Genomic DNA, 18,370 nt, shown 5'->3' with positions numbered 1-18,370 from the left:
ATTTTCAATTTGCCCCCCAGTCTAAAGATTGTAGAACATAGTGGATGCAAGCGTATGCTTAAGCGACCATGTTGCTTATGCTTAAGTTACAAAGGAAAGAGAATATAAATCAAAGCAGATATTAGTCATTTGGGACTCTACCTGAAAACTGCACTAAATACAAAAACCCTGTAAAATGATCTAGATTTGAACGGTCCATTGCCAATTGTTTTTTAAGTGACAAAAAAAAAGATTAATTCTGTTTATCACTGGATGCTCTGAGGTTATGATGACTTACAAATGGTTCATCTAACAGTCAAACCTTAGTTCTGTCACTGTGATGGAAAAGCTGTGATGGAAAAGCTGCATCTAAAACCTCTCTAATTTGCTCTAGTGAAGAAAGATCCAAGCTACATCCCCGAGTTTGCCTGTAATTATGTGCCTTAAGCAATCACATCAGGTGACAGGCTCTTCCCTAAGGTCATGGGATAGTATCTGATGACGGTTCACAAAACTCACCCCAACTGCCCTGTGCAAAATCTCCACCCACACAGCTTTGCTGCTTTCACAAACTTTTACCATTAATAAGAAAGCAACATCCAAATCTCTACACTTTTAAACATAAAACAACTGAAATTTAGACCCACATAACCCTAATGTTGACATTTTGCACAAATCAATCTTTAAAAGCTTAAATGTCATTGTATTTTTTAATTGACAGTCCATCATTGACACAGGTGAAAAACAAAGGAAGTCGTTTTTAAAGTTCACTATGTTGAGACAAACGCAAAAATGTTTTAAAAGCACTGAAAAATGCAGTATTATCTACGAAAGCAGGCTTGATAACTTTATTGAAATTATTTTGGAAATTGTCTGTAAGAATCAGCATTATCTCACTATAAGATGTAACAGGCCATCCCTAAGCGAGGAAAGTACTACTTCTGGATAAGATTAATCTCGAAACTGGGAGAAACAGAGAAAAAGAGAGGGGGAGATAAGATTGTCTTTACTCTGTCTTATCTCTCAGAGTAAACATTTTTCCTGTTTAACCACAGCCCACCTCATACCCATCAACCTGATCTAGAAATCATCCATTTCCTCTGAATCTCAGGTGATTATAAGATAAAAAAGTAACGATATAGATTCTATGTTCTAACAAAAATGGTTGCAAATGTGAGGTAACTATTAAAGTTTTATTCTTAAATATCTTATTTAACAGTGTGTCCTTTCCAAGATGAGTCTGATCTCTTTAGAAGAAGCCATGCTCCAACAGGGCAATTTAAACAACGTTTCACATCATCTACAAAGTTAATTACTGTGTTAATAACTGTACCAGAAATCAGTCACATTTCAACAGTAAGAGCTTTGACACGCATAGTGTGTCACACCATTGGATGTGTCCTGACTGAAATAAATAAAGCACTGCACTCCTGAGCCGTACAAGTTAATGTGACAGGCAAGACACAAGAAGTCTGTTTCTTTATAGAAGTCTTCCATAATTGTCCCAGCAAATACTTGGTTCAGGTTCTTGGCCACGAAAAAATTTAGCATTTCTGCGAAAAGCACACCTGAGCGACCCCTGCACTCAAGATGCAGTTTTTACCACAGACCCCATCACATGATTAGGATTCCATCTGAAAGCTTTAAAATTCCTCTTTTTTTTCCATCAGCAAGGCTTCTGTGGTGAAAGATAGAAAATGCGATTCACTTCACTGATGGATACATCTTGTAGCCTGGGGATTGCTCCCTTGTATCTGTCCCCCTCCTGCTGGCTTCTTGCATAGCAGTCTGCAACAAGAAAAGGGATACCTCTCAATACATAACAGTGCGACAGAACACTCCAATCCGCTTCCTTTCATTCCCACTGAAACGACTTCCGGGGAGGGACGATTTTCTTCACTTGGCTTTGTCGCGCTGAAGAGCCACAGTCATTTCCAACTCAAACAGAGCAAGACCAGCCCTGATAAGATCACCCACCAATTAACATTTGAGGTGTGGAACACCAAAAAATAAACATGCAAAAACTGAAGTCATCATATTACAGAGACAGTTACAGTTCTGGTTAATTAAAATCACAATATTTAAGAACTCTTTACACCAGGGACAGTCATTACACTAGTAAATCGCAGTATTAAACTGAGTCCTATCCTTGTCCAGTTAAGTCTTGTGTATGAAGATATGTTCTGCCTCTGTATTAGGCAGAACACAGTAAGGAGGGAGAAAATGCATTTCTGTAGTGATTCGTCCTCATGAAAAGTATGGGATGAAAAATCAGACAAGAGTAGGACTCTTGACACGCCTTAATCAAGCGAGAGAACAGCTGAGTGGCTCCAGTCTTCATGCTTTCTCAAGACATCCCAAGTGAGGGAGGTTTTCTCCACTTAAGAAATCCTCCTGGCTGCATTTAATTTGCATGAGTAGATCTCGGAAATCAGAAGAGGTTTCCCTCATTCTTTGGTCTGAGTGCTTTCTCAATTGCCCATTCATGCAGCACTAATTGAGCAGTATTTTGACTCTATTCTATTCCCAACCAGCTCCATCTTGGAATGCAGCTCACTACTCACGGAGACCAGCACACACACTCACCTGTAACAGTGTCCACAGAGCACAGGGGAGCAGTGTTTAACATGTTTATACCAAAGAGAAGCACAAAACACATTGATATAGCAACCAGCAAATAAATTGGTGCTGCAAGTGCCCAGTACCTGAAATAAAAGACACAAATGTTTCATAGCCAGATTTGTACTGGACACAAAAAATAAATGTGGACATAATCTTTGGACTATGCTATCTGAGAATGTCACCTAAACGAAGAGTATACAGAAAAAAAAGAGAAATTAAGGAAGAATGTCAACAAAGCTATTTTCTATAAAAATCAAAAGGAAAGAAAACTACTAACATTATTTTTTTAGGCTTGGAAAATTGCCACCTACACAGCATATACAGTATACATATATTATTTTACAAACATTTTACAGTAATCTGTTGACAAAAAAGGACAAAAATGAATTGGTCACCTACTTTTGGGGCCAGTAAGTCAATCCTAATGAATGCAGCCAAGATTCAGGGACATAGGCCCACACTAAATACAGAACTGAAATGATAAAAAGAAGTTTTACACACAAAGGCTAATCATCTTATCTTTTGACACATTTTGGTGAAGTCAAAAAGAACCAGAATAATTCCCCGTAAATGACTCTTTTTACAGATTGTCGCAACACCTTTACTATTACTGCATAGTAGATACAAAATCACAGATAATCACAGTTTTAGTAAATGCACTGTTAATTTTAAATATATCAATATATCTTATACTCCATGTCGGCACTAAAATATAAACACCAGTTATCCTCTTCTTTTAATGTTAAGAACAAAGTCAGGAGATAGCTTTATGATGTAGGACTATGTTTCTGACAACCCACAGAAACATTTTCTTATTTTGTACTGCAGATTTCTCACCTTTGTATTTTAATAAAATTTTTATGTATGATGTGTAATGTGATTCAGCTGAAAAACTATGTATTACTGAATTCCAAAAAATGCTATACTACCTATCTGGCAATAAAAAAGTAAACGGGAGAGAAAGGGTTATTTCAAACGATACTTACCAAAAACAATCTGAGAACCCAAGAAAAGGACAAATCCATAGATGGCTCTTTCCGGTAGGGGAGAGGGGGTATTTTCAACCATTATCCTAGATAAATGAAAATGAGTAAATGCTACTTTTGAAAACCTTTTCAGACAAAGTCGGTACAAAGGTCTCGTAACACGTCTGAGTTATTTTGCCTCAATGCATCCAAAGCTGACGATTTAAAAAGGAAAGATGGGCCACAACAGGCTGACTGCTGTCTCTCTTTGTATTGATTATGTTAAATGGAATGAGAAACGTAAGTCAGCAACTGTAAAACTCATGGTAAACAATTGAATATGCGCACAAGCCTACTTAATTTGAACATTTAATGCAGCAGAAGTACAGAAGTACAGCTTTAACTGCAATTAACACTACAGAAGACAGTTATTTGCCTCGGTTAACATTTGTGTAATAATTTATAACAACAGTATGGGTGATTACAGATGCCCAAAGTTTTGCAGTGTTGTCATTTTATTTCATACCTTGGTGGAAATGACACCAGCATACCACTAACACCCAGGCTGCACCCCAAGCTAAAACTGAAGATTGAAGCGGTGTGAGGAATTGGGACCTTAAATAAAAATGAGCTTAGCTGGACTGGCACGACCCCTGAAACACTCAAGAGTCCCACTGTTTTCTGATGAAGGCCTGCACTGAGACTTGACCAGGAGGCAGCAAGGCTAGATAAAGGTAAACTACAGTGACAGAAAAGTCAAAGTTTAGTTGCAAACTGTGAATGGAAAACTGATGTGACAGCTTTAATTGCAGCTGATGTCTTTAATGCTGTAAAATTCTTGAAGATGTAAAAAAAAAAACAAAGAATAATCAATTAAAATTAATCTGTGATTTTTATTTCAACCAAAGGGGTATGCAGATATAAAAAATATGAAACATTAAAACCTGCAGTATATATAAAACTCTTAGAAGCACCTAAGATGTTGTATTTCAAGTAGGTAGCTGCGTCAGCATGCATAGGATGCATAGAAAAGAAATACAAAGTTTCAGCTGTGGAGCCTTCTTTAGGTGTGCGTCATCTGTCGACAAAAAAGACAAAAATGAATTGGACACCAACTTTTTGGGGCACAGCCAAAGAAGGCTCCGCTGCCGAAACGTTTTCTTCTCTTTTTAGCATGGAATAAACCTTTACTTGTTCCTAAACTGGGCAAGTTTACTTCTTTTCTCGAAAAGAATGGGGGAAAGTCCACTAGAGGGCACTGAGTCTGAAGGACAAAGACAAATGATGGGTAGTAAATGAACGTTTCTGGGAAATCGAATCCAATTCACTGTCAAGGAAAACAATTTTATTTTAATCTGAGCAGACATTTACGAGACCTGAACACCACTGTAAAGCACTAATTAAAAAGAGCGTTTTTCTTTTCAGAATGTGCAGCTGTACAGATCACAAGGGAAACGAAGCTTTCTTCTTATCATTCAGTTTCACTCCAAAGATACAGCCCTAGTTCACGCAGGGACAGATAAGACCCCTGAAGGCAAACAGGATATCTTTTTATCTCTCAGACAAGGAGAGAAAAAAAAGAGAAGCCGCTGGCATTCGTCAATAATAGTACTTATTTGTAAGTGCTTCCAGGATGATCATAAATTAATTTTAGAGCTCTGAGACCTGACCACTAAATACATAACTACATTAGGTTTACTATCATTCGTGTAGTTTGCCAGTTATTTAGTTTGATTTGCCTGGTAGTGATACGTCAATTACGTCTCATTTCCAGTCTTGCTGGTCAACTTGAACAAGAGAACTCAGTTTATCGGTCTACGTTATCCTATTCCTTTAAAAACGTCAAGTATGGGTGTAATGCAGCTGTCGCAACTGGGCTATCACACACTCAATAATCAATTTCTCATCTGAATATTTATCAATAATGTAAAGACGCCGATGTCTATGCCAGCACCACTAATATATTTTTCCTGCAAAACTTAAACGGTTTGGACAGACCACTCGAAAGAAACAAAAGTCTTCTAGACAGAGAGAACCCTCTCGCAGTGGCCAGAAATCGAGAGCTCATCACCGAATCCCTGGAGCCAAATAGTTGTGAAACCACCACTTGGATAATTATGTCTTAATATACATACGTTTTCGATTTATGCATAACGCTATTATATAACCCCCCTAAAAGAAATAAAACGTAATAACAAATGGGAAACTAAGGTATAATTTCAAAACTTTTGGTATAACAGCATTTTTACAATTTAAATACATACTTTGCGATGTACTATATATTCGCGAAACACCACAACGTATTAACTGAACCCATTTGCAATACGCAACTTTATTACTGGTAAAACTGTACTGAAATAAAACGCACTATGTTAACCCTTATTTTCCTGAGATTAAAAAAAAAGCGTTTCCTCGCTATAGGGGTAGGTCAACCAGCTTACGGACTGAAACGACACAAAAACAGCAGAAAGATCTTGACAGGTAACTAATGTATCGGATCAAATCCCAACGTCCTGCTTGGGACGCTCAAATAAAAAAAAAAACCCCGAAAGACCAAAATAAAAAATAAACAAGTCTTTGCCGTGTAACGGTTCATCTTGCGTTACCTACAAAGGCGTACCTCGTACTCCGTAATGTTTAAAAGACAGAAAGAAAATGGAATGCAATAATTGATACTGCAGGAGAACCCGGAAGATGACTATCCACCCCCTCATATTTATAATCAAATCTATCATAAGGAAATGCGACACAGCAAAGTTACCACTCGCTTTGCCCCCTATGTAAAGCAAAATCTCTCTGGCGGAATAACAACAAAAAAAAGCACATACACAACTCTTACTCTCTCCGATGATGATGATGAACCATGACCCCCCGTGGAAACAAATCCCGGAAGTAAAACAATCGATGTTAATCACTTCCGGTCACATGAGCCCGACCCAGGCTGTGTTCTCCATGGTTGGGAGTGTGGTCTCGTCTAGCTGTTTTCTGTGATGGGTGAAGATCTTCATGGCATGGTACACTAGCGAAACTGAAAGTTTATACCCTGGTAGGTGACATTTCTGCACCGCCTGTGGTATTGTTGTTCTTGCTAGTCGTTGTAGTCTGTGGCTTTTTTTTTCCTTTTGAAATCAAAACAGCGACATACCCGAAAAAAGAGAGGTGGAGACTTTGTTTTGGCGGTATGCCTAGGAAATAATTTAGTGAAATAATCGGGAATATAGCCTAATTTCTAACGGCTTTATTACTTTGAATGTTTTATTATTTTATGTAAGTACACGCCACAGCCTCCAGTACGACTGGCACAAGGTATATTTTTTTTAATTGACTACGAAGCAACGTTTTATCTAAACTAATGAACCGTTTCAACTTTTAAGATCCAGGAATGTCTCCCGATCTTTCTGGTAAAAAAAAACAAACAAGCAACTGTAGTAGATGGACCTGTGCTTGAACTTGTCGGTGTAGGGCTAGTTTCATGGTATTCCAACTGCACCGGTCCAGAAAGATGACTAGCCTTCGGAAAGTTTTTGTCTGCACACCAGACACTTCACCCTAAATGGAAATGGTAGCTCGCTTAGAAATCATGTGGGTTAGACTTGATGTAAGATATATTAGACTTGATATAAGTCTAACACTCGACAGTGTCTTCGTGTAGCGCCAATTCCGTTTTCTCTGGGTGCTCCAATGTCTTCGCATCTTTCACAGTTTCTTGCTGGTTGTTTGATCCCTACTTGCCCTGTCTGGGACGAGCGACCCTTCAGTGGTGTCATTGGCTTAGCTTTTCGGATAGAGATAACGGTTTGCTGCAACATTTCCCAGGAATAAGCTGCTTTCTGACTCTGGATGGATGGGGGCTTTCTTACTGTCGCGTTGGTATAGAAGAGGACGGCGTGTTTACTCTGTGCTTTGTAACTACAAAAGAGATTCAGTGAGCCACTTCTTCTCCGAGAATCGTGTGAATGTGACTCGTCGCTTCAGTGTGTCCGTCCATCTATGCCCAGGAAGCAATGAATTTGCACAGAAGAGTGACTAAGCAAACTAAAAATGTAGTTTGGAAATGTGATTCCAATAAATAGTAAATATTCAATCAGTTAAACAGGATTGATTCATACTATTAACATCTAATAATTCTTATAAAGTTGGTATGGAAAATCAATTAAAAGAGCCTTATATTGCTTAGTTTAATTGTATCAGTACTGATATAAGTGTCTTCTGATAGTGCTAACTGAGTTGAGGTTTATTCAGTACATACATTGCACTAGCTTATTTAGGCTAACACTGGAACTAGTGTTCTGTTTGTTTGTTTTTTTTACTGGAGTTATGATACATGTGAAAATAAGCACAGGTCTACAGAATACAAAACACCAAAGTATCATTTTATCAAAGTATCAAATCATTTTATTTTGAAGCTTTAAAAATATTTTTTGGTGTACTGTTTTACATTTGACTTCCAATGTACAGAAAACTGAAGCCACTAACAGAAAACAATATTGTGATTAAAATTACTAGTCATTTGTAAAGTATTTTACAAATATTAAGTATTGTAAAGCCAGCAGCCATATCACCCTGCAACTCACAACTGGTAACCCACTGAAGTTGTGGTTGTGGTAACCCACTTGATAACTAATTGGAAGTGATATTTAGTGAAATGTAAAAAGATGTACATTTTGTGACCATTTTTGTGTGTAATGTAACAAATGTCCCAATGTGACAGATGCTAAGATTTTTAATTATTTATGTGTCAAACTATTGTTTTTCAATACATTTGTTTGCAAGGGCAGGTATACCTTACATCATGGTAAGTGTTAAAGTGAAACTTAACAGGACTCCTATGCTGAAAAATGAGTATTTGTCAGGATCAGACTGACAAATCATCTCATAAAATATGTCAATTCTCTTTCATTTCTGACTCTGTGAGAGTACTAAGATACCTAAGATGTGACATAACTGCTGAATGTTTGTGTTGGTAAATACCTTTCTTTTTCGTTCCTGTCTGACAAGGGTATCTAAATTTCTTTGCTTTCAGCAAATTGCATGTGTTCATAGTTTAGGAAAAGGGAAGTGCTGGAATTTACAGCACCCTGGATATTCTTTGCACAGTCATGGTGACTCGCTCTCCATGGGTCTGTGCTGGGAGAGGAGTAGCTTTCCTCTCTCCTTAGGCCAACAGTGCAGTCCTGTCACACTGTCTTAAGTTAAACTACATTCCTGCCACAACAGCTGTTTGTACTGGAGTGCCTCAGGGGTGTGTATTGGGCCCACTCTTGCTTGCCATTGATAAGGTCTTAGCCTTTGGGAAAAACTCTTCAGAACCCTAACAGTCCTCTGTCATATTTGTTAAGGTAACATGAATTTTGTGAGGGGAGATAATTCTGTCTTATTCACCCACTGTTTTATTTTACTTGTAGGTTATATATTTTCTGCTTTAGTGTTTTGGGCTGTCTGGTTTTTGATGTAGTAAAGTATATTTACAAGTAGAGGGGCTGCATGCCAGTTTTTTTTTTATTTACCTCTTACCAAAATCAGCATTTTGATTGACAAGGTTAAGAAGTACATACACTATATAGGTTTATTACATGCTGAAAAGAGAAGAAAGAAAACACCTGAAGAAGGCTCCATGGCCAAAACGTTGTTTTCTTTCTTCTCTTTTCAGCATGGAATAAACCTATTACTGTTCCTTTGCAGCCTATGCATGCTGACGCAGCTAGTCACCTGAACTAGTACATTCACTATGTACATTATGAATGAATAACACCTATATTTTGTTTTTATTTCCACTCAAATTTTCAAAAATGGGTTTTACAGGTTAAAGTAAAAAATATATTTTTATGATGTAAAGAAATCTATTACATTTTCATTGAAAAAAGCACATACTGAATAAATGTAGTAGTCTGTGGTATAACATAACTGCCTGCTTGCAATGTAGAGACTAGAGATCAATATGTGTTTTTATTTTCATGTTTTAATTATAGGGTTATTACTTTACGTAACTCTTGATTTGGGAAACCCTTGAAATGTATATTCAACTGTGAGAGTTTTAAATTTCTGTTATTGCAACTCAAAAATGTAATTAAGACATAATTACAGAGATTCTGAACTAAATTTAGTATGTCAAAGACCTGTGATAAAAGGCACCAATTACAAAGAGCGTAGCAGCCATTCTCCATCCCTAATTTAACTATAAATAGTTCTTGAACATCTTCAGTATTGAGGCTGCCGCATAAAACAAAACAGGTGAGATTACACTAGGAGAGAGAGCCTAGGAAACTCGTTTGTTCTTCTTTTGACAGAAAGAAATTTTAGTCATTCTCACATTGTGCTACAAAATTACCTGGGGCTTTTTTATAACCTCAGAGTTCAGAAATAGTTATGTTTTGTAATACAGATTTATCACAAGTTAATTTTTCTGTCACTATCTGAGACAAACTGAGACAAAACCCCACTTTTCTGGCATGGGTTGACCCACTTAAAACATTACGGAGCAGCCAGATGCACATTTTTGTGCAGGTAGTATCAGCATGCATTTTCATCTTTGCATTTCAGTACGCTTAAGAAAACAGAATTTGGAAGTTTTTTTTTCTGTTCTGTTGTTTTTAAGTGTTGCTACTAATAAGTTGCTTTGTCGTCATATAAAAACAAGCAGTACTTTAATCGTTTCAGATTATACTCACTTCATTGTGTTTTTTCAAAAGAGGAAAGTGTTAATGAAGCAAAAATGTTTTAAACTTAACATGTAAACTATCACATTCCTGTCTCCTCACAACTCTCACAGAAGCTCAGTGTATTTTAGGGTCTAAATTCCCAGAACAGCTTCATTAAGATGGCATTCTTGAACTTTTTAGTATGGTTGAGATAAAATGCGTTGTAGAGATTGGAGTGTGTAGTTTGATATGTCTGCTGTATTTGTTTTTTTTTACCTGATAAGTTGACTGATTTTTTTTAGATATAGAACATACATATTTGGACTCAGTCGTTAAAAGCATTAAGTGAGTTTTATTTCGAAAATTCAATAAATTGTGGTCATTGTGTTTGTTAGGGTGGCCTTTATTGTAAAAAAACACCCTTATGTGTTAATAAATAATATTGTTGTAGTCATCTTCTCACTTTTTAATTGCATCCTTGTACAGCATGTTTAGTGCAAAAGGTGGGGTGTGCATGCCATTTTCTAGGTTTAGGGTAAAATTACACTGTAATGTTAATTATTTCTAACACATTCATGACAAGAATTATAAAAACACTGTATTTAACACAAGCTTTTAAGATGGGTATAATAAGAAAAACATTTAAACTTTTTATACATTTTTATTAAGGATTTTCCAAAATGTGTGATGTGGATTCAGACCCGGAGTTTGAAGATGCTCCACATGCCAGAAAAAGAGTAAGTTGCATTTATTTTGTATCAAAAGCTTGGTAAGCAAGTCCTTTAGGCCCGTGTTAGGAATGTGGCTTTAGTTTCACATCACAGTGACCATGACGAGTTCTGCAGTAGTGTTGCTGTTTGGATATATAACTGGATATATAATTCTCCAAAGATATGAACCTGCACTGTTGAGTGAGATAATACAGGACTTGAGAAAGGTCCACACACCTCTGTTTAGTTTTCACAGTTTTCACTGTGTTGTGGCTGTAGAAACCTTGTGAAATAGCTACTGATGTCTTTGTTCTTCACAGAGCTATGAAAACATTTATACTCTGTCTCCCATGTCCTCTCTGGGTAAGTGTTGCTTGAATTATGATTTAAAGTTATTGTTGCTGTTCTCCAAATTATAGGAGTGTCTTATTTGAAGCAGCATTAGTGAACATCTTTTTTTTTAATCTGTGTCCTGCTTCCTACTCAGTTTGTTCAGATAAGGCACCTCCTTGAGGTATGTTGCAATAGCTTTGACACCAGTTTTTCATTCTGCTTTTTATGTTCTGTTACACATCATCATCATTGTTGTGACAGACCTGGGCACTCATGTGTGCAAATATAAGACACCATTCAATTCAATTTTTTATATAGCGCATTTCACAACAATGTTGCCCCAAGGCGTTTAACAAAGCAAGTGACCATCCAGGTTGTGAGCACAGAACAGAAAAGACCAGAAGACAATGGAGGAGTGGAACCAAAAACTCCTTAGTAAGGAGAATAAAAACCTCTAGGGGTCCAAGGTCAACTGGCTGCCCAACCCCTTTGGGCATGCTAACATTATATAGTAAAAAAAAAGGTATTAATCCGTCATTTACATTAGTGTCATACTAGGCAGACACTAGTGTGTGCCTGCATTGCATATTGGATGTGGTTGTTTGGGGTGGGGAAGAAGGCTCTGCTTGTGGTGGAACGTGATTTGAAAAAAAAAAGTGTGATTTCTGTGGAGGGGCATTAAATTTCTCTTCCTTCGGACGTTCCGTTTGAAGACCGGATTTGTGATTCGTGGAGAAGAATTCCGCCATCTGTGAAAACGGAAACATGCCAAGTGATCCACGTCTACGTGTTCTGGTGGCACATTCTGCTGAAGCAATCGGAAACGTCCAGTGTTACGCGCTGGGCCGTCGAAGCGGGATTCCTGGATGCCAAGTAGGTTGAGCTGCTCTCGAGAACTTTGTACTCCTCCTGTCTTTTCGGAGATGTTTTGCACGAATTGTGTAAATGTGATCTACAGTTAACTTTTGTCAGTGCTTCACCTTAATTTGAATGGCTAGAACGAGTCTTCAAAAGGCACACGGGTGCGATTCTTATTTCTGTTCATCTGCTTCGATTTGATTTAACAGACATCAAGTAATTTGAACTGGCTGTTTGTACTTGTGTGCTTCACTGTGTGTTTTTTATTTCAGTATCCACAATGACTTGACCCTTAAGAGACTCTACAGGATAGAAATTCTGGAATCCGTTCTCAGAGCAACGGCCCGAGGATGTGTGAGTTTTTCACTCAACTCACAAGCGACTAAAAACACTGGTTATTTGTTCTTTAAAATAATGGTTTACTGACACATGCATGGGCCACGAATGTCTTCGTTTTGGTGTGAAAGTGTGCTGTATCTCTGGGGGGTGCTGCTATTGTTTAATATCATTTTCACTTGTTTCTTTGAAAGTTGGTATCATTGTAATTTGCAATATAGATATATATATATAAAGTCTATATAGTTGTATTCACTGGTACACATTTTAATTGAGTGGAATTACAAAAAGAAAGTATGTAATTGTTTTTTAAAATAATATTGTTTGTGGCAATAATTATTGTCAAGTTCATTTTGATTTTATATGTGGATATTGTAGTAGATGTGGGCAGTTTCTGCATCATCCGTATATTTTAATGTAAAGAGCTTAAAATGAATCTGCTAATAACCCCCATGCATTGTCTTTCAGCTGAGAGACGATTTAGCGATGGAATTGATGATAATTAGTTATCGGTTTAATGGGGTAAGTCCACTGAAAAAGTTTTGCTTCGTCGGGTGTAGCAAACGTCCGCAAGAATTGATCAAGTTCATTCAAATTTTTTGTGAGTGAGATTTGTAGCAAGTCTTTGGGCCTCGTTCCCAGTTTCTTCCTTCCTGAGTCAATCTGCCGTTTCTTCTTTCTGATTGTCTTTTAAAAGCCTCGACTAAGAAACTATGAATGCCCGAGTTGAAATAATTAAAGTGGTGTCCATGTTCCACATATGGAGTGCAGCTGTATTAAAAAAAAAAGACTGATTGCGTGTGTCTTGCCCTGCTGTCAGAGCGCGGACTGGGTGGACGAGGCCATACACTGGCTGCAGCGCACGGGAGAGCCCGAAATCGCCTCGATCGTGATGAAGTTGGGATCCAAGAAGCTGCGCTTCCTCGTCCTATCCTTCGTCTTTACCGAATGTAAGAATTTCAAAAGAGAAAAGCCGGGGAAAAAACAAAAACAAAATGCCAGCCTGTCACTGACCAGATTGCCCTTTGTCCTCGGTTTCTGAGCAGATGCCCAGAACATCGAAGCCATGGCAATTAAGAAGGCAGATGTGATCTCGGAGTTTAAAAACAGTGCCTGTGCCTGCTGCATTCGGGTAAGGAGCTTGTGGTGACTCGACCTTGGGCGTCTCGTTGCCTTGTGACTCGAGATTGCAGCTTGTGCTTGTAGGGCAAAATGTCGCAAAATAAGAGATTATCTCCTGTTGTGTCCCATGATCAGGAATTCTCTTTTTTCAATTGTTAAGTTGTCAAGGCTAAAGCCACGTAAAGGACAAGCAGTGACCCCAAAGCTTTTGGTATTTGAGAATAATAACATTTTAAGAAATTAGTTGGTGTGTTAATTTTATGTCGCAGAAGCTACCATGATGTACTTTGATATGGCTGTCAAAATGAATACTTACGAGGGAGCAGCATATTCAGAGGTTAAATTTTGTAGATTCTCCATTGCAGAAATGGGAAAACGGTGGCCTAGTGTTCATGGTTGAACCTGTTTGATAAGAACACAGACATGCCCCTTGAACACTGCCTTCTTTTCCCAGGGTTTTGGAACCGCTTGCTGATTTCAAACTGTCTTACTGGTTACGCCAGTTGTTGATAACCCAGTTAATACACAATGTTAATGGGGTTGGGCTGGGGGATGTTTTTTTTTATAGTAAAGAGAAGGTTCAGTGTATCTATGGAATAAGAAGACTGATGAACTGTTCTACTAAGTGTTACGTAGCATTTTACATAAATGATAACTTTCTTGTTGCATTTCTTTACTTCCTCTTTTTTTTTTGTCCTCACGGGGGAGATGTGCCCTGGAATTTCCTGACCATGTGAATGTCCTCTTGAATATCCCGGCTTCCGTTCTCTCGTTTCTCAGAAAAGCGAAGAAATGAAAAAGAAGGGAAACGATCAGTTCCAGAAGAGAAAATACGATGCAGCCGTAAAGTGGTACACCAAAGCCATCAGATTTCAGTAAGCCATTCTTGGTTGTGTTTCCACAAGAGCCGTGAGGAAGGGGCTGCTTCTCCATGGTTTCGTTTCCAGCGCCTGTTGTCTATGTGTGGAATTCCACAGTCGCCCAATAACGGGAGCTGTTAACTTCTTAACCTTTAAAGCTGTCAGGCTTTAAAGCTCTTCGTACATTATAAAGCAGGGGTTCCCCATCCTTGAGCCCCACGCATCTGCTGGTTCTTGTCCCAGCCCAGCACTCAGTTGCACAACTGAAGTATGAATTGACTTAATGACAGAATTCATAGGAACTGTTTGATTGTTTTCACCTCTTAAATTTGTTGGACGTGACCTTTTAACTGCATTTTGTAAGTCCTGCAAAATATAAACCCAATTGCAAATATTCCATTCAGGTCACACACTAGTTCAATTAAAGCCTTGATTAGATATTTAAGCTGGGCAGGAATGAAAACCAGCAGGTTCTTGGTTCTCTAAGATCTCTAGGACCAGGATTGGGAACCCCAGCTTTAAAGCCTACCTCAGTGATGCTTCTGAAGCCTTAGTATTTTGGAGACATACTAAAACTCACTTTCAAGGAAGAGCAGAAGGAAGCGCTTGCCTACAATTAAACCATTAAAAGGAGTCTTATTATTATGTTAAATAATTGTGCAATCAGATATTTTCTTGCACTTTTGTACCATCCAGAATACTTGAAAATGAGATTTGAAATAATTTGCCAGGCTTTTGTGATACGGTGTTCAACTGGAATAAAAGCACAGATAATGAAGGAAATGGGTGTTTAGTTACTTTTTTTTATGTCATTTCAGTAAAACTTGTTTTTTTGTGTTTTTTTTTCAGTCCTGAAAATCATATTCTTTATGGCAACCGGGCCCTTTGCTTTTTTCGCGGTGACAAATACCAGTAAGCAGAACTTTGATTTTTTTTTCCCACGTATTTAATTTCTTGTGATTGGCATGAAATACATCCGCGTTTCTACTTTCTCATCATGGAATAACACATGGAGGAAAATACTGTGCATCTGTGCTGACAATGCAGCGTCGTCTGCTTATTTTCCCATCCTCAATAAATTCAGCACTTATTAGTTTTATGAATCTTAAATCGCATTTCAATTTTTCTCAGACAATAGAAACAAACAAAAATTATCCCTTCGTTTATATGACAATTAAAATAAGACAGATATTTTACCAACATGGTCACAATTCTCTTGCAGTAGGTACAGTAAGAAGACTCTGATACATGCTCGCATTATGGGCTCACACTGCGTATGCATTTTGGGGTGCGGAAAAGAAATGTGGGGAGCCTAGGCAGGGTGTTAATTGAGTGCCTTTTCTCTCTTTATCAGAAAAGCCATTGGGGACGGCAAACGAGCCACTCTATTACAGCCTAGCTGGGCTAAGGTAAGAATTGTCGATTCATCCGATGAAGATGTAATAAGATGTGATGAAAATCATGCTCTGCCCAGTATTTGCACCAGTCTGTGGGATTCGAAGCGCAGCTGAACCCAAAACAATTTGCTGACTTAGTCAGATTAAAGAGCCATTACTGTAGTGGTACTTTTAGTAAAACAAGATTTAAAGTGCTGTTAGGATAGAGAGAATGAAAGAGGAGCTACCATGCAGATCCCATCAATGGCAGATTTCCTAACAAATGTATTATTTTCAAGAAATATAACTCTCAGAGACTTTAGGTGGAAAACGTCTCAAATTTGGAATGCAAGTCACATAATTTCGAGAAACAGGACAACTGGGGTGTATTCATTATTCTAGCTATGATGAGTATTACTGCAACACACACTTTGTATTAATGACTTTGTAAATCAAAACCATTAAGCTATGTTTTATATCAATCTTCATTCGTTTTTTTTAACTAGTATGATGCATCCTGATTTATTTTTATTTCAAAATGGAAATGTATAAATTGCTAAACTAAGATTGTAGTATGCTAATATTACACAAAATATAAATATACCAAGCGTCAGGAGAAATGCATCTTTTTATTCATGTTTGTTTTTAGAAAAAACTGTACCGTTTTGGAATATTGATTACATGTTTTTGGGGTCATTTTGATTAAATTATCGCTCTTGACCTTGTTACAGTGTTAGTGTTACAATAGAGAGAATTGAGTGGGCGTAGATTATGATGGGATTTAAACTGTTAAACGTCAAGCCGAATATCGCGACTATCAAGTCAGAGAAGCACAGAGGCCAGTATGCCCCGCTTATCAGGAGATCAAAGGCTTTGGGATATCTGTTTGTTGGAGGCGATTTGGGCTGTTAAAAAGCAGCCACCTTCTACCAAGACATGACATCCCGAGTCAGTCCTCCAGGGACAGGCCACGGCCTGCCACAGCTCCTCGTCAAGGTTGCTGCTGAGGTACATGTGATAGCCGGGAGGGGTCGTCATTACAGGAACCAGTACGTCTTGATTGATGACAGCCTCATTGCACAGCACTACATTCATGCAATCCTGGAACTTCACTCTCGGGGAAAACCCTCTGGATCACCCTTGACGACGAATATTAATTCAGCGTAACGATTTTGATCTATGTCATATCTGTTCAATAAAAGCGGGGTACCTGTGACAAGAAAAAATGTCATTTTCCTGATAACGTTTTTGAATTTGTTGGATTTAGATTGTTTCTTGGCGCTCAGTATATAATTAGATGACCTACATTTTAATGCGCAAGTGTGTTCTCTTTCACTTTTGGTTTACAATCGGAAATCCTTGAAAGCGGTGAAAAGAAACTGGAAGCCCCCACTCCTTATGATTCATTTCCTTGGTTTTATTTAGTTTTTTAATTTTTAACACGTAAAGAAGATAAGCCACAAATGCAGTGTGACACACCGTCTTGATCTGCAGTTCAAAGTCTCCGTTTGCTCTGGAGTTCTTTCTCTGAGGTCTCGTTTACATGTATGTCATTAAAAAAAGAAATACCCTGAAGCCCTCCAGTCTGTTCACCGGCTGGTCTGTCATTCAGACATACCTTGAATTTACCTCGCAACTATGTAAATCGACATACATATGCGGTGTTCTGTGTTTTTAGGTTTAAGTCAGACTCCATCTTAAGATTCATAAAACTAATATAAATGCTGAATTTATTGAGGATGGGAAAATAAGCAGACGACGCTGCATTGTCAGCACAGATGCACAGTATTTTCCTCCATGTGTTATTCCATGATGAGAAAGTGTCGGCTTCTGCTCAGAGCTGCTCCAACACAAAACGAGCCTTTACAAAGCCGTACTCCACAAAAGGCTTTTTTTGGGGGAGGGTTCACCGCAACTTACACCAGCGAGGACAATTGAAAAGATTTTCAAAAAGAAGTGTTGGGCCCTGTTCAGCAGGGATGTCTGCAGTGAGTGGCTGGCTTGCTTGTGCTCCTCAGGGTCACTACCGTTTCTGCGATGCCCTGTTCTTTCTCGGGGAGCGTGTGCGGGCTCTGGAGGCCAATGAGAAGGCCCAGGTGCTGTGCAGTAATGACTCCGAGGGGATGCGGGACCTCCTACAGCAAAGCGCCCGCTTCCGGGAAGAGCTGGACAGCATCCGAGGTAGACAATCTGACGTTCCACTCTCTCCTAGGGGGTTCCTAGATGGGACTGGGGACATCAAAGCCTGTCGTACAGGAGTTTTTTTTCCCCCCCTACCAACGGTTGCTTCATCAGCAGAGTTTTCACTTATCCGTGGCCCCGTGAGACGTTAGAAGGAAATTAGGGGGGGTTTTAAATGTTACGGCAGCCGCGTTGAGCTTTTGAAAAGGGTATCCCGAACGCTGGAGAGCTAGTAGCATCCCGAGTTTGACGACTTCCTTGCCTCGTCTCATGGTGTCTCGGAAACTGCGCAAGAATAGGCCTTGTCCGTTGTGGGATGGGAGCCCTTGGGTTCAACCTGAAACCAGGTTGCTGCTCTAGATGATGTTGGGGTACTCTCCGTATGAACCA

The 18,370-nt window shown here is 38.6% G+C and overlaps 2 protein-coding genes across 12 annotated transcripts in view; one reads left to right on the top strand and one right to left on the bottom strand.

The window, feature by feature from the left end:
- Positions 1-675: 675 nt before the first annotated feature.
- pigp (phosphatidylinositol glycan anchor biosynthesis, class P) lies at positions 676-6,468 on the bottom strand. 9 transcript variants are annotated; one of them, XM_069189993.1, is made up of 6 exons: positions 6,395-6,456; positions 4,541-4,644; positions 3,588-3,673; positions 3,001-3,073; positions 2,566-2,684; positions 676-1,767 (listed from the first exon to the last, which is right to left on the bottom strand). In XM_069189993.1, exons 3-6 carry the CDS (start codon positions 3,667-3,669, stop codon positions 1,646-1,648), a joined length of 396 nt encoding a protein of 131 aa, XP_069046094.1. In that variant the 5' UTR covers positions 3,670-3,673; positions 4,541-4,644; positions 6,395-6,456; the 3' UTR covers positions 676-1,645. The 9 variants fall into 9 exon arrangements, with proteins under 9 accessions (XP_069046094.1, XP_069046096.1, XP_015197255.1 ...); XM_069189995.1 differs by lacking the exon at positions 6,395-6,456 and adding an exon at positions 6,187-6,373; XM_015341769.2 differs by lacking the exon at positions 4,541-4,644 and having other exon boundaries at positions 6,406-6,468.
- A 29-nt stretch (positions 6,469-6,497) lies between these two features.
- The window catches only part of ttc3 (tetratricopeptide repeat domain 3), a 35,163-nt gene continuing 23,290 nt past the window's right edge, over positions 6,498-18,370 (top strand). For 2 of the 3 annotated variants that reach the window (XM_069189990.1, XM_069189989.1), the window contains exons 1-12: positions 6,498-6,612; positions 10,874-10,941; positions 11,235-11,277; positions 11,961-12,120; positions 12,378-12,459; positions 12,910-12,963; positions 13,262-13,391; positions 13,488-13,573; positions 14,344-14,438; positions 15,273-15,335; positions 15,778-15,832; positions 17,818-17,980. In XM_069189990.1, the coding sequence (XP_069046091.1) occupies positions 6,573-6,612; positions 10,874-10,941; positions 11,235-11,277; positions 11,961-12,120; positions 12,378-12,459; positions 12,910-12,963; positions 13,262-13,391; positions 13,488-13,573; positions 14,344-14,438; positions 15,273-15,335; positions 15,778-15,832; positions 17,818-17,980 (1,039 nt within the window). In that variant the 5' untranslated portion in view covers positions 6,498-6,572. Of the gene's footprint in view, positions 6,613-10,873; positions 10,942-11,234; positions 11,278-11,960; positions 12,121-12,377; positions 12,460-12,909; positions 12,964-13,261; positions 13,392-13,487; positions 13,574-14,343; positions 14,439-15,272; positions 15,336-15,777; positions 15,833-17,817; positions 17,981-18,370 lie in introns of those variants that run through there. The other variant, XM_069189991.1, reaches the window with a different exon arrangement.

The sequence above is a fragment of the Lepisosteus oculatus genome, chromosome 5 (assembly GCF_040954835.1).
Source record: "Lepisosteus oculatus isolate fLepOcu1 chromosome 5, fLepOcu1.hap2, whole genome shotgun sequence".
Lineage (NCBI taxonomy): Eukaryota > Metazoa > Chordata > Actinopteri > Semionotiformes > Lepisosteidae > Lepisosteus > Lepisosteus oculatus.
Note: the sequence above shows the minus strand (reverse complement) of the source record. Positions and strands in the feature narration are given on the sequence as shown.

What these genes read in the sequence shown, in the direction of transcription:
- pigp (XM_006628047.3), bottom strand. Translation starts at nt 6,301, where the DNA reads ATGATAGATTTGATTATAAATATGAGGGGGTGGATAGTCATCTTCCGG. An exon ending in GGAGTACGAGGTACGCCTTT is followed by an intron (nt 3,674 to 6,176) that starts GTAGGTAACGCA and finishes TCATTTATCTAG; the next exon opens with GATAATGGTTGAAAATACCC. An exon ending in CTCTGTGGACACTGTTACAG is followed by an intron (nt 1,768 to 2,565) that starts GTGAGTGTGTGT and finishes TTCTTGTTGCAG; the next exon opens with ACTGCTATGCAAGAAGCCAG.